The sequence below is a fragment of the Poecilia reticulata genome, linkage group LG18, assembly GCF_000633615.1.
Source record: "Poecilia reticulata strain Guanapo linkage group LG18, Guppy_female_1.0+MT, whole genome shotgun sequence".
NCBI classification, from domain to species: Eukaryota; Metazoa; Chordata; class Actinopteri; order Cyprinodontiformes; family Poeciliidae; genus Poecilia; species Poecilia reticulata.
The window spans coordinates 5,829,156-5,842,173 of NC_024348.1; the positions used below are offsets into that span (position 1 = coordinate 5,829,156).

General features: G+C 42.7%; 1 protein-coding gene across 3 annotated transcripts in view; it reads right to left on the reverse strand.

The window, feature by feature from the left end:
• col4a5 (collagen, type IV, alpha 5 (Alport syndrome)) overlaps window positions 1-13,018 on the reverse strand; it is a 57,682-nt gene that overhangs the window by 6,829 nt on the left and 37,835 nt on the right. For all 3 annotated transcript variants that reach the window (XM_008435139.2, XM_008435138.2, XM_008435137.2), the window contains exons 21-39: window positions 12,688-12,777; window positions 12,179-12,249; window positions 10,096-10,287; window positions 9,838-10,006; window positions 9,367-9,459; window positions 9,191-9,295; window positions 8,969-9,066; window positions 8,649-8,799; window positions 8,409-8,522; window positions 5,220-5,387; window positions 4,833-4,922; window positions 4,446-4,589; window positions 4,242-4,340; window positions 4,031-4,120; window positions 3,394-3,533; window positions 3,190-3,316; window positions 2,935-3,114; window positions 2,794-2,844; window positions 2,526-2,711 (exon numbers count right to left, since the gene is read on the reverse strand). In XM_008435139.2, the coding sequence (XP_008433361.1) occupies window positions 2,526-2,711; window positions 2,794-2,844; window positions 2,935-3,114; window positions 3,190-3,316; window positions 3,394-3,533; window positions 4,031-4,120; window positions 4,242-4,340; window positions 4,446-4,589; window positions 4,833-4,922; window positions 5,220-5,387; window positions 8,409-8,522; window positions 8,649-8,799; window positions 8,969-9,066; window positions 9,191-9,295; window positions 9,367-9,459; window positions 9,838-10,006; window positions 10,096-10,287; window positions 12,179-12,249; window positions 12,688-12,777 (2,358 nt within the window). The remainder of the gene's footprint in view (window positions 1-2,525; window positions 2,712-2,793; window positions 2,845-2,934; window positions 3,115-3,189; window positions 3,317-3,393; window positions 3,534-4,030; window positions 4,121-4,241; window positions 4,341-4,445; window positions 4,590-4,832; window positions 4,923-5,219; window positions 5,388-8,408; window positions 8,523-8,648; window positions 8,800-8,968; window positions 9,067-9,190; window positions 9,296-9,366; window positions 9,460-9,837; window positions 10,007-10,095; window positions 10,288-12,178; window positions 12,250-12,687; window positions 12,778-13,018) is intronic.

The following is a 13,018-nucleotide window of genomic DNA, read 5'->3' on the forward strand; positions in this document are numbered from 1 at the left end:
TATATATATATATGTCTGTAGGGTAATGAATTTTATATGAACAGAAAAAAGTCAATGACGTTGTTGGTAGCAAACTTCAACTGCTGACGTATGAGCAAAGGAAGAGATCAAAATCTCATTCCCTCTTTGCTAGTTTGTAGACGCATCAAAAATGGAACATAAGACATTACAAATTCTTAAGTTTGCATTGTCACATGGAGAAGCCGCTTAATTCTGTGGGCATTTTAAATGTGAAGTGACTTTTACACAATTTATATTCAGTGGATTTTCCACTCTGTCCAGCACTGTGTGAGGTCTGGTGTTGAACAGGTCTCCATGCAGGTGGCTTGATTGGTGGGACAAAACCCAGTCAGGACAGTGAAGCCAGTCACAAACTCAAAAATAGTCTTGCTCAGATTCAGGGTTTATTGATCGAGATGCACCGACTGCAACTAGAGATTTCTGATCTGCTAATTTTAACTACCCTTTTAAAGTAATACATGAATTTTATATGCATCTAAATTTAAGTGGTGCCTGTGAAAATAGCAATTTTTAATAAAAAAAAAAACCCATTTCATTTCTGAAAAACAGTGTCAGGTTTCTGTCTCCTTTTGTCACAGAAATTTAAAACTAAGTTTTTAAAATGAGCTGCCAACATCTTCAGCATCATTGAATAGAAAGAGCCAATCAAGGCCTTCTGGATGGCCTTGGCAGCTTAGCGGATAATTTACATTCATGTTTGCTACATTTACAGCATGATTATTATAACCATCAAATTACTAAACATTTGTCTAGTGGCAATATGAATAAAAAACCGTGTACTATGTGCTACTGAATTATCTTGAGTAGCCATTAAATAATTTTCTGAACTTTTACATGTTGATGTTTTTGAAGTTTGGTTCGGTGGACTGTTTTCAGTAAACTGTCATTTCACAGTGAAAGTTATTTGAAAAGTGAAACAATTTGGCAAAAAGCTAACAGCTGGTAACCTTGGTTTTGGTCAATTTTGAAATTTCAATAAACTCTTCCTGAAAATATTTCTGTCTGTCAAACACAACACTGGTAATGGATACTAACTGTACAAACTTATGCTGAGTTTGCTGCTGTTGTATTAGTTGCCAACAATTATTAATTAAAGTTACAATGCAGCTACCAAATGTGACCTTCATGTTTGCTGATAGTGTGTAACCCTCTGTTTTTTTTTGGATCAAAGATAGTTTGTTCTTCTGCTTTTTTTCCCAGGTCTTGCACTTGTTTGGATATCATCCTGATTAGCTTAGCCGATTAGCTGATTGATTCAATGTTGTTTTGCATAGCAACATTGGCATTAGTAGGCTAAGAGAAAGGCTAAATAATGCTAATATAGCATTGCATTAACATCTATATAAACATTTCCATTTTGAGCTAGCTGTTTTAAATAACTAAACTTTGCTACGCCAGTGCCTGCTTGGCTAAATGTTAGCCTTTCATGACTAAGGATTTATCTCCACTGAAACAACATTTCAGTGGAGATCACATTTGTTAATGCTACATGCTGTAAATGTAACAATTACTTCACAGGACATGGCTTCAAAATATTCCAAAAATACTTCGGTGGTGTTTGGAGCACATCTCAGCTGTTAGCATCTTAGCGGTGAGCCACAGCTCTACTGACAACCAGTCATAGATATTACAACAGTCTGGCTAGCTGATGTTGTTTGATCTGTCAGATCTGTTGTCAGTGACAGAAATTGTCATCCGCTGAACAATTGGTGCGTTCTCATTTATAATTGCAATATGCTAAATGTGACACAATAACTAAAAAAAAAAACAAAAAAAAACCAAAAGCCTATTTAATCTAAAATCAAACAGTGTTATGAGAGTGTTTTGAGTTTGTCTGTGGCTTAGGTGATTAAATCCAATTGACAAATGACCTACAGGAACCACACACACTCAGGCTGTGAAAAGACAAACACACACAAAGTCACTCGTAGCTCAGGACTGTGGAGAGATGAGGATCAAAGAGAGCAGGGAAAATGGGTGAGGAAACATGTGGGTGGATGAGCTGTGTGAAGAGGAAACACAAGATGGCGACTCGACCACAACAATGTGAACATAGCGTTTCGGCACGAAGGGCAATCCCGGTGAAGACTGTGGCGGGGTGTAAGAGGAGGGAAGGATCCCAACATGCTCTGGTGTCAAGTTGAAAATCTGGTGCTCAGAAGGGAACAGAGCAGGGGCCCGGCTCTGGCTGGCGGTGCTGATTGGTGAAACAATGACCCATGCAAATCAACCAACACGGTGAAGACAGACTTTAGATTCAACGTGGAGCTTCTGCCTGGTTCTCTGAGATACAGACAACTGGATCGTGTCATTGCTCAAGATTTATATGTATGAAATCATTTTCACAGAAAAGGTAACCAAGCATACATTTAGAATGTCTTAGCTTTAGCTTAGTTTTTAGCTTAGATGTTGTAGCTTCATTGACTTCTTCTATCTGACATCAGAAAACCAGGGAGGAACATCCAACCAACCATGTGGTGATAAGTGCCATCTAAGCCCTTTACCTGCTCTTCCAGGTGGTCCGGGGGGTCCTTGATTTCCTTTAATGCCCTGGAATGGCAGTCCCGGAGGACCTGGAGGACCACTGACACCTGGAGAACCTGGTGGACCTGGAAAGCCGGTGTCCCCTTTTGGGCCAGGAAATCCTGGGCCTCCAGTAGGACCAGGAAGGCCTGGGTTTCCTTTTTCACCTTCACAGGAAGTACCAGTTATTGCAGAGAACTGTGGCACAACATTTAAGGCTAAAATACAGTACGATGGGAAATAAGTTACCTGGCGACCCTGGAAGCCCAGAAGGACCTGGAACGCCAAAGCCAGGAATTCCTGGAGTAGATACAAACAATGAACTGAGCCAGGCAGAACATTTCCAAAAGATGTTCAGTGGGCATCCGCACCGTACGAACTGCCACCTACCTGGTTCTCCTTTGACACCGGCTGGTCCTGGGATCCCATCTCTTCCCGGCTGACCCTTCTCCCCAACCTGTCCTGGTGGTCCTGGTCGACCAGACTCTCCTGGTCTACCTGGAGCTCCTGAGAGACCAGGGGCTCCAGGCCCACCATCAAGACCCTTTGGACCAGGGAAACCAGGAGGACCTACCAAGAGATGACAAGTTAGTTTGTTCCACTACATTAGAGATTTACTGAGAGTATCAAAATAAAATTACTCACCTTGGAATCCTGCGAGGCCTACATCTCCTTTGGCCCCCGGTAGCCCTGGTAAACCAGGAAGACCAGGTGTTCCCGGACCTCCTTTACCTCCAGGACTTCCTGGGAATCCGGGCTGACCTGGATCTCCCTTTTGAGAGAATTGACAAGATCTGTCATCCCTGAACATGTTGTGAAACAAGGACTGAAAACACTTCTTTCTGTCACCTTTTGTCCCTGTGGTCCGGGTGGTCCAACACCAGCAGAACCTGGGTCACCTTTTGGTCCTTGGAGGCCAGGTATTCCTGGCTGACCTGGGGATCCTGGCCTACCCTGAAAACCTGCTGTGCCTTTTGACCCCATAGGTCCTGTTGAGTCATAGAGAAAAGATTAACATCGACATCGGGTCGAATGTTCAAGTGCAGAGAACTTTTTATACTAAATTGCTAACACTTAGTTTTATTCTTAACATAAAACTACAAAGTTTTAATATAGTCAGCGTGTCACAAAATGTTGTCATTAAATGGCATCAACAGTGTTTTTGAAAGTCATGGTGAAAAGGCAGTTCACACAGACAGAGAATGCAAACTTAAACTTAAATGCAAAAGAAAAAAATCCTTCATGTCCCTCAGTGGCCTCCATACTCATTAAATACTGACAGTGTGAAGTATGTATTAAAGTAGAACAACTTCAGAACCTTGCAAAACTGGGTCCTTTTTAAACATATCCTAATACAAAAATGTATAAATGAAAAGGGGTGTATGTCTTTTTCCCATTAATATCGATGTGTTTAACACCAATTTAAAAATATACAGACGGTACTAGCAAAGTTAGGCAAACATCTGACAATTAACAGCTCACCCACCTGGAATTCCCATATCTCCCATTGCACCTTTTGGACCTGGAAATCCAGGACCACCAGGACTCCCTGGGATACCAGGTTCTCCCTTAAGCCCTGCACAAAATAAAGTCATTAAATTACAGCCAACACCCATTGGTGCCAAAGAACCGATGTCTTTTTAGAGTTAGAATATCTATCCATCCTCCATCCATCCATTCATGACGTAATCCCTTACCTGGCGGTCCAGGAATGCCAGAGCGTCCATCTTGTCCAGGCAATCCAGGGTCACCAGGGAGACCTGCAATGCCTTTGGGTCCCGGAGAGCCTGGTGATCCTAAACACGGGGAATTTCTTATTAATGTATCTTTATGCTGAGAGTTACTGGAAATTTAGAGATAGCACCGTAACTGAGGTGATGTTTGAATGTTTTCTATCGTACCTGGAGTTCCAGGATCTCCTTTTGCTCCTCTTATATCTACTGGCCCAATGGGTCCTGGGAGTCCCGGGGAACCTGGGTCTCCCTTTTCTCCTTTAGAACCAGGTCCACCTGGGATGCCGTTACTGCCTGGAAATCCTGGTTCACCTGTGGCACAGAAACATAGGAACCTAAGAGATTGTGTGCTTCAATGTACTTTGACCTTTACTTATTTATTAGTAAATGTTTTAAATCCTAAACTGGGTCTGGTGAAATGTAGTTCGGACTTATTAAAATACTTAAAATATCCCTTTAACTTAAAAGCTGATAGGAAACTCAAAAGCAGATAGTAACTTTGGTGGCCAACAAAGCTAGTTTGTTTAAACTCAAAGATGGCTTGCGTGTAAATACCTTTAAGACCAGGTGCACCAGGTCCTCCCGGAGAGCCAGGTCCTCCAGATGGTCCTGGAGGTCCCATTGAACCCATGTCACCTTTTGGACCTGCAGTGCCCCAAGAGAGAGCAGATGACGTGTGTAAGGAGAAATCATAAAGTCTGCGATGTTAATAAAACTAGCAGCTTAGCTACCAATTCAGCGATGAAAATGCTAGATAGATTTTTGCGTCGATGCATTTAATGAACAGGAGAAAAAAATTATTCAGCATTTGACCAACTGATTAGATCAAAAGATCAACAGATATTTGGAAAGGTCAACTAAGTGATGCCTCACAACATGTTATATACCAGATAGTAAATAATACTCTGCCTTTATTCAAGGCTACATATAACATTATTTTACCTGGAAATCCAGGTGCGCCGTCCCTTCCAGGTCCTCCAGGAGGTCCTGGGATTCCTATTGGTCCAGGGGGGCCAGGAAAACCAGGATTCCCTCTGTCACCTGGTGACCCTGGGATGTCTAAGCCTGGTGGACCTGGGTCTCCTTTCTCCCCACTTCCTCCTGGGTATCCTGTAAGGATGATCGTTTAAATCAGTATAGACACATCTGAACCTCCTCCGCTTCTGATTTGAATTGATGCCAAGTCTTTTTAGCAATTCTATCCTTGACAAACCATTTTTAGCCTTGAGATATTGACGTAAAACCACGGAGAAGGCAGTAAGGTTATTTATTTTGTAAATATTGCAAATGTCACATTTTTCGAATCCCTATTCACGATCCAAATAACCTACTGAGGTGTATGGAGCTAAATTGGGCTCAAAGTTTGGTAAAATGGGAAAAAAATTAAACTAAACAAAAAAAAAAAAAAAGCTCAAAACTACTTTTCAGATTCAAGGGTTTTGTTTTCAGTTTTAGATTCTTTTTGTTTCAAAGCTTTGGCATGTAAATTTTCAGTTTAATTTTTGTTCTCTTTAGTTTGAATTTAGTTTTTGTTTCAAACTTTTTGGGAATGAATATTTGTTTTTACAGCTCCAAACCTTTTTTCAACTTCAAAATAATCTTTCAGTTTCAAATCTCTTTCTTTTTAAGTTTCAATTTTTTTTTCCTTTTGAACAAACTTTATGGTCTGTAAAGATGATATGCTATAAATAGTGTTGAAGTTTAGTAGGTGAATCCTAAAGAAAAATTCAACCATGTATGAATTACTTCACGAAATTATGAAACATTCCCAGGATCCCTGGCAGAATCGGTCGCCGCCTGAAGCTGATTTTCCCTCATTATGAGCCAGACAAACATAAATTAAAGGAAAGATTCAAGAGTCTGTTTGAAATCGTCAAAGAAGTAAATATGTCAAATTTAAAATTCCATTAGAATTTTAAAAAGACTTAAATAAATAAGCAATGCTTAGCCAGGTTGGGTCACAAGTAAAGCCTGGTGGCCCACCTGGGGGTAACCATATATATATATATATATATATAAGTATATGAACCTGGGAATACCACAAGCAAATGGCAACCTCGATGAGGTCACAAGGAAAGGAGCCACAGCCAAATACCTCCAACGAATAAGGCAAGTCCTGAGAAGCCAGCTCAATGGCAAGAACAAGATCCGTGCAATAAACAGCTATGCCTTACCAGTAATCAGATACCCTGCCGGAATAATTAGCTGGCCAATGGAAGAGATGAAGGCCACGGATGTTAAGACTAGGAAGCTACTAACAATGCATGGAGGGTTCCACCCCAAATCCAGCACCCTGAGACTGTACACGAGCCGTAAGGAAGGAGGCAGAGGACTAGTGAGTGTGAGAGCCACTGTCCAGGATGAAACATCCAAGATCCATAAATACATCAAGGACAAAGCCTCAACGGACAATGTGCTCAGCGAATGTCTCAGGCAATGGGGAACAGAAGACAAGATGCTGGAAGTACCATCATGGGAGGACAAGCCCCTACATGGGATGTACCACCGACAAATAACTGAAGTGGCTGATGTCAGGAAAACCTACCAATGGCTGGAGAAAGCTGGACTCAAGGACAGCACAGAGGCTCTCATCCTGGCCGCCCAGGAACAGGCCCTAAACACCAGAGCAATAGAGGCTCAGATCTACCACACCAGACAAGACCCAAGGTGTAGGTTGTGCAAGGAGGCCCCTGAGACAGTCCAGCACATAATAGCAGGGTGCAAGATGCTGGCAGGGAAAGCGTACATGGAACGACATAACCAAGTGGCGGGCATAGTGTACAGGAACATCTGTGCAGAATATGGACTGGAAGCCCCGAGATCAAAGTGGGGAACACCCCCAAAAGTGGTGGAGAATGACCGAGCTAAGATCCTGTGGGACTTCCAGATCCAGACAGACAAGATGGTAATGGCGAACCAACCGGACATTGTGGTGGTGGATAAAGAACAGAGGAAAGCCGTTGTGGTGGATGTAGCAATACCAAGTGACTACAACATCAGGAAAAAGGAGCATGAGAAATTGGAGAAGTACCAGGGCCTCAGGGAGGAACTGGAAAAGACCTGGAAGGTGAAGACCACAGTGGTGCCTGTGGTCATCGGGGCCCTCGGGGCAGTCACCCCCAAACTGGAGCAGTGGCTCAAACAGATCCCAGGAACAACATCAGACATCTCAGTCCAGAAATGTGCAGTTCTAGGCACAGCCAAGATACTGCGCAGAACCCTCAAGCTCCCAGGCCTCTGGTAGAGGACCCGAGCTCAGAGGATGAAACAGACCACCCGCGGAGGGTGAGAAGGGAATTTTTTTTTTTGACATTCATGCCAGTGAAGAATGTATATAAACTAAAGTTCAGGTCTAAACTGCTAATACAAAAACTGTATTAGCATGGATTGTCTGGCAGCAACTGCATATTGAAAGTGATTAACACTTAAGAACTTCCTGTTTACTGTTAAAGTTGACTGTGCATTGAAAAAGGAGAGTGACAAAAGGTCGTGCTGATGCAAAAGCAGGTACACTAACACGCTCTGGTGTTAGTTCTTGCTTGGTGTGCTCTTGCGGAAATTGCACTGATGTTAAGAGTTGTCGGGCATGAAAAGTGCATCTTTGTGATATGGCGTTGTGCCAACTGCATTGTCATGAGACTGGACCAAAGAAACAGGAAGAAGGATGACGAACATGAAAGTTTCTCCAACATTTGGGGGAACAAAAATGTGGTAAAATGAGGTACAACGTAAAGACGTGGAGACATTTTCCCAGACAAAGACAAAAGTCCCACAAAATCGTAGAGCAGCCATTTACAGACGTGTCATCTAACTCTCTACATAAGAATAACATGCTCTGATCACCAACACGAAGCGAGTAGCCACTTGTGCTTGTAAATCAACCCAACAAACCCAAGATGCAACGTTTTGTAAGATGCTCAAGTGGAAACTGTTGACTTCATTAAAGTCAACAAATCCAAACACTAAACATTGGCTTCAAAAGAGTCAGTCATGCTAACAAAAAAAGCTAACAAGTATTTAATCTCATAAAAATTGTTATTGTTATATACAATGGGAAAAAATACCATAACACTTTGTTCCAAGGCCTTTGACAGTAAGAAATCAACCTTGACCCAATCTTTTGTGACGTACCTGTTGGTCCCATTGGCCCAGGGGGTCCAGGAGGGCCTGGAGGACCCTGTACACCACTTGTTGCGCTTCCAGGGGGCCCACGAGGTCCAGGTTGGCCTGGTGAGCCGGGCTCCCCTAAACAAAGACAAATAAAGGGGGTAGCTGTCAGAAAAAGCTGACGTGATTTTTAACAATCGTCTTAAGTTGCTGTATTGACAATAAAACAGACAAACTAATGTATTTATACAATATTCGTAATACCTTTAAGTCCTGGTCCGCCATCAAACCCAGGTCGCCCTGGTCCACCTGGGTTGCCAGGGAAACCAGGATCTCCCTTTTGTCCAGGGAATCCTTTAGCTCCCGCTAGTCCAGGTTGACCAGGAGGACCAGGAAGTCCAAAGCCTGCCTCACCCTTTTGAATGCACAGACAGGGAACAAATAAATGGTTCATTTCACTCAGTCAGGAGGGGAAGATATTAAATGTTCAGCAGATAGATTTATCCAAGACAGGAAAAATAAAATTGGCCAAAATTAAAGATAGTTTCAATGCCTGTCAATCATTTGAGAGATAATTAGCCTACCTTTGGTCCAGGAAACCCTGGTGGCCCGGGGAATCCATCTATTCCCGGTCTCCCTACTTTTCCAGGTGCTCCCGGCTGGCCCGGAATACCTGGGAATCCTAGCGAACAGATGTGAAAGTTAGTAACATCGGTAATTAGGACCCAAAAGCAGATGTAAAGATTCACATGAGCACTTTTATGAGGCAAAAGCAGCATAAGACGGATGGGTACATATCCATTTACCCTTAACTCCTGCAGGACCTGGAAGGCCGACGCCCGGTTGTCCCGGTTCACCCTTTGGTCCAGGAAAACCTGGTGAACCAGGCTGTCCATCCGTACCTCGCGGACCTAATGAGAAGTAGTTATTGCTGTTGTTATGGTGAAGGTAAATGTTTTACTTCACAGGTGTGGCATGCTACCTGGCGGACCGGGCGACCCTGGGTTGCCATCTATTCCTTTGGGTCCTGGCTGACCCTTCTCTGTGACCGTCGGACCTGGTTCACCTTTTACACCTACAAATTGAGGTAAACATTGATTTCCTAGTACATTTTCCTGATCTTAAAAGCACAGCTGTTTGAACAGCCAATAAAAGATAATTTATGCAAAATGTCCAACTGATGCTAGTGCGCAGTTTCACACATTTGTGTCTATCGAGAGCTGCTTTTACGTCATCAAAAGACAGCTCCACCTATTTGCCGAATGTAAAGTTGAGCTCAACATTTGTTACGGTTTAATAACTTGTTGACTGTTAAAACTGCACCAGAATAGCTTCTAATCCAATGCAGGGGTAGCTATTTTTTATTTTTTTAGAAGGGGTTATCAGTGATGTACTTAGTTAAAAAATTAAAGTAAAACCAGTTCATATGAGAATCGATGTATTTGCTTCTTGCCTGGTTGTCCGGGAATGCCAGGTATTCCTGAGTTGCCTTGAGCACCTTTCTCCCCTGGTGCACCCGGGACTCCATAGCCAGGGCCGCCTGGTGGACCTCTGTCTCCTGGGATGCCAGGCGGACCTGTGTCACCAGGGGGACCTCGTTCTCCTTTTAAGAGCAGAGACCCCTGCAGACCACAGGTACAAACATTTATGAAATGTCCGATGGAGGGTTGGATTGATGTAAGGCAGCACAAAATCCTGGAAAGTCACCCACGGGAGCTCCCTTGGGGCCAGGCGTCCCAGGCGCTCCATCACGACCGGGTCGACCATCCAGGCCAGGCAGACCGGGTGGTCCAGGGAAACCACTGTCACCCTTCTCTCCTTTCACACCACCACCTCCGAAGGTATCTCCTGGCTCTCCTTTCTCTCCGGGGAAACCTGGAGCACCTACAGAACCAGGAACACCCTACAAAGGAAACAAAACTTCATGGGATGGAGGGAAAACAATGACATGTAATAGGAGGCAAGATAGGCAAGAGACTGACTCTTAAATTTTGAAAAAAAAACAACAAAAAAAACCTCACATTTATTTAGATTTAGCCTTGCTCAGATTTTAATGATCCAGTCTCTTTATTTTTATCAGTTTTAAACTTCTAATCATTCGACATTTCCAGATGTAGAAGATCAAAACTCTTTTGCTCTTGCTTTCACAGTTGACCGCAAATTTTCAACAGCAACAATAATTACTGTAAGCAATAAAAATGAGCAAATGTTCTCTTAATGTTTGTCTGCAATGTGCAACAAAGACTTTAAAAAAGTATTCCTCACAAATCTCCATTGAAATAAAGTTAGCAAATAGAGGTTTTATTTAACAGGGGACAAAAACTATCCAAACCATTGTGGTCGTACCAATTGCCCCAAACCTAGAAATGTTTCTGCCACCCTTGAAAGCAACTACTGCCCTTCACTTTGACTGTGAATGAATTTTAGCTCAGTCCCCTGTGCAGAAGAAGTGCTGTCCTTCACCCACATTGGAGGGCTGAGTAAGTACGACTGGCCTGTTTAAGTTTTCGTCACAGCATCTCAATCAGATATTTGAGTCCTTCATTGGTAAACTTGTCTGCCACTTGCCACATCTTTGTTCTGCTGCATGTCGAAAAGATGGATGGACATTGTCCTTGAAGATTTTCTGGTAAAGAGCAGAATTAAAGGTTTCATAAATTCCAACGAGTCAACCAGGTTCCAGAGGAAACGAAGTTGCTCCTTGGTAATCACACTACGACCACCACCACGACTCAATACGCTGTTTGAGATGTAACAGCGTATTGCCATCTTCCAAAGAGCTCCACTTTTGTTCCAGTTTCTCCAAAATTCCTGAGAATCACGCAGAAATGTATCTGCGAACGTGAGGCAGGCCTTTGTGTCCTTTTGATCAGCAGTGGGGTTTTTACTTTGAAACTCTGCCATGGAAGCCGTTTTCACCCAGGTTCTGTCTTATTGTTGAATTGTTAGCAGTGACAATCAGGGGGGCCAATAAGATGTTGCTCTTGGTCCTTTTGCAGCCACCTGAATGAATCATTGATATGCTCTTGAAGTAAATTTGGGCAGAATGGACATTCCTAGCAAAGTTCACCACTGTTCCATGTTTTCTCCACTAGTAGATATTTGCTCTCCCTGTGGTTTGAGTCCCAAACTCTTGATAGATGACTTGAGTTAATTTATTTATATTCTGTTCTTGAATAGGCTTGACTCAGACATGGTGGGTTTGTTTTTGAGCTTCTATCATGCTTCATGAGGTCAAATATGTTCTATTTAACCCTACCGCGGTTTTAAGAGGCGAGGTAATTTGGACAACACAAGCTTTTTATCTTTTCTTCTGGTGGGGTCGCACTGGCCTTGTGTGTGGTTTCGCAACTTTTTGTGTGTGTGTGTGTGTGTGTGTGTGTGTGGTTTCGGGAACTGACGGGTTAATGTTTCACCCTCCTGTCTTCATGCTATCTAACCGTGACATCTGCTGCACTCCTCCTGAGTGTCGAGCTATGACCGCGGGAGGGGTTAGTGATTTCTTGATCCTCCTGTGTGTGTGTGTGTGTGTGGTTTCGGGAACTGACGGGTTAATGTTTCACCCTCCTGTCTTCATGCTATCTAACCGTGACATCTGCTGCACTCCTCCTGAGTGTCGAGCTATGACCGCGGGAGGGGTTAGTGATTTCTTGATCCTCCTAGTTTGGCAGTAATCTTTTTTTGTTGTTGTTGTGAGCATGAGGTCGTGTTGGTTTGGATAGTTTTTTTTCCCTTAAAACCCTTTGACACCTACACCAAAACTATAAAAGTCATGCTTGTCAAAAGCTACTCACAGGGGGTCCACTAAGGCCTGTTATTCCTTGAAAACCTGGTTCTCCCTTTAGACCTTGCGGGCCAGGAGAGCCTGATAAAAATTAGGAAAATAAATGGAAGCACAATAGATTTAAAAACACAGCTTTAATGTCTGGTTCAGAGTACGCAACAAACAGTGCAACTAACTATGGCTTAGCTTTTCACTGCAGCAATAATCGTCACATTTCCTACTGCACACAGCTCACACACCAGCAAACGTCTTTTGATTTGACAATAATCACATTTTTACTTTTTTAAGATGCCATGAATTGGCATAATCCGTTGACTTTTGCTTCATGATTAATCAAATGTCTGCTCCAAATGCGTACTTGCAGCTCATTATGTAGCAAAGTAAGTAAGCAAAATATAATGCCCAAAATATATGTTTTAACAGAGCAGATCTGAACATCTTAAGTAACCAAATCGGCGGTAGTGACACGCGAGGATGTCATAGATAATAAAAATGAGAATTAAGATCCACAGACGTTACCTGGGAAGCCAGGCGGACCTGGAGGCCCTGGGGGCCCCGGTATAGGATTGCCTCCGTCAATGCAGTTGACACAGGTTTCTCCCTTCTGACCTGAAATATCGTGATCGTCGTCAGTGTTTTCTGTGCACAGCTGTACATTTCTTATGAACCACACGTAACTCTAACCCTTTTTTATTACACATTTGATTTTACTTTGGTCATTTTTATGATAATTTATTCCAAACTGTCATTTAATTTTTATATATTTTTTTTTACTTTGATGGGGTATTTTTACAGTCATGAAAAAATCTGAATACCCCCATGTTTTGAATGCTTTAATATGGATTCTTAA